Source organism: Anneissia japonica, unplaced genomic scaffold, assembly GCF_011630105.1.
Source record: "Anneissia japonica isolate Jap-2015-1 unplaced genomic scaffold, ASM1163010v1 scaffold8973_len1179_cov100, whole genome shotgun sequence".
NCBI classification, from domain to species: domain Eukaryota; kingdom Metazoa; phylum Echinodermata; class Crinoidea; order Comatulida; family Comatulidae; genus Anneissia; species Anneissia japonica.
In genome coordinates, this window is record NW_022690727.1 from 1 (window position 1) to 1,188 (window position 1,188).

Here is a 1,188-nt window from a genome sequence, read left to right on the forward strand (position 1 = left end):
AGCCTGTACGCCGGGACGGTCGCCGATTTCAACGGCAGGGATTCCGCACTGACGAGGTCGATGGACAACGCCGTTCCTCTCATAACCAAGAGGCACGATTCGTTGTGGCTGAATCACCCGAAATTCGTCGGTTCGTTTGTAGAGGGAAAAGAAGTGTTTTTCTTCTTCCAAGAAGTTTCCGTAGAAAACTGCGAGAAGATTTACCGTTCGCGAATCGCTCGCGTTTGCACCGACGACAAGGGAGGCAGAACGATACTGGACTCCAGTTGGACGACTTTTCTGAAGGCGCGACTCGACTGTTCGTTCCGAGGGGAATTTCCGTTTCGCTTCAACTACCTGCAGGACGTCGTTCGGACAGTCCACGGAGGAAAGGTCTTCTACTACGCAGTTTTCACGACGGGCGAACACGAAATACCCGCCTCGGCCATCTGCCGTTTCGGCCTCGATGACATAAGGGACAATTTCGAAAGAGGTCCGTTCTTGCGACCGACGGCGCCTTGGGGACGCATCCCGGACGAGGACGTTCCGGACAACAGACCGGGCGATTGTTCGGTCGACTCGACTCTACTCTCGTACGCAGATCTAAACTTCGTGAAATCGCACCCGTCGCTGTACGAACCGGTCGGAAGTGGGGACCCGCTCTTCACGCTCGTTCGACAAAACTACAGGTTAAAGACGTTGACCGTGACTGAGACCGGTAACATTACGGTAGTTTTCGTCGGAACAGACGACGGTCGAGTCTTGAAATTGGTGCTGTCGGAAAATCGGGCCGTCCTTCTGTACGTCATGCGCGCGACGGAGCAACCGATCACGAACGCCGGGTTGCACGGGAACTTTTTGTACGTAACCTCTACCGATCGACTTTACGAAATCCCTCTTCAACGGCACACGCAAGCAAGATCCGCATTGCAGTTTGATGTCGACGAACGCCGGCGTCGAGTTGGAACCAAGACCGTCGGAGCACGTGCAGACAGTGGAAAAGACGAACGCGGACGTAGAGTTGGAACCAAGACCGTCGGAGCACGTTCCGAACGTCGACGTCGAGTTTGACCGAAGGCGTTCGGAGCACTTGCCGAACGTGCAGGCGAAGAACGCCTATCTGGACACGCCGTCGACGGATCATATCAGTCTGGTCGCACTCGCGGCAATCGGGTGGACACTTTGTATAGTTGAAGCTATAGGCATTGT

The 1,188-nt window shown here is 55.0% G+C and overlaps 1 protein-coding gene across 1 annotated transcript; it reads left to right on the forward strand.

The window, feature by feature from the left end:
* The first annotated feature begins 60 nt into the window (after positions 1–60).
* On the forward strand, positions 61–1,050 carry LOC117099937 (semaphorin-1A-like). The gene has a single exon (XM_033239454.1). The coding sequence runs from the start codon at positions 61–63 to the stop codon at positions 1,048–1,050; it is 990 nt and encodes a 329-aa protein (XP_033095345.1).
* The last annotated feature ends 138 nt before the right edge of the window (positions 1,051–1,188 follow it).

Bases quoted from the DNA above. Each gene is read 5' to 3' on its own strand.
- LOC117099937 (XM_033239454.1), top strand. From the start codon at position 61: ATGGACAACGCCGTTCCTCTCATAACCAAGAGGCACGATTCGTTGTGG.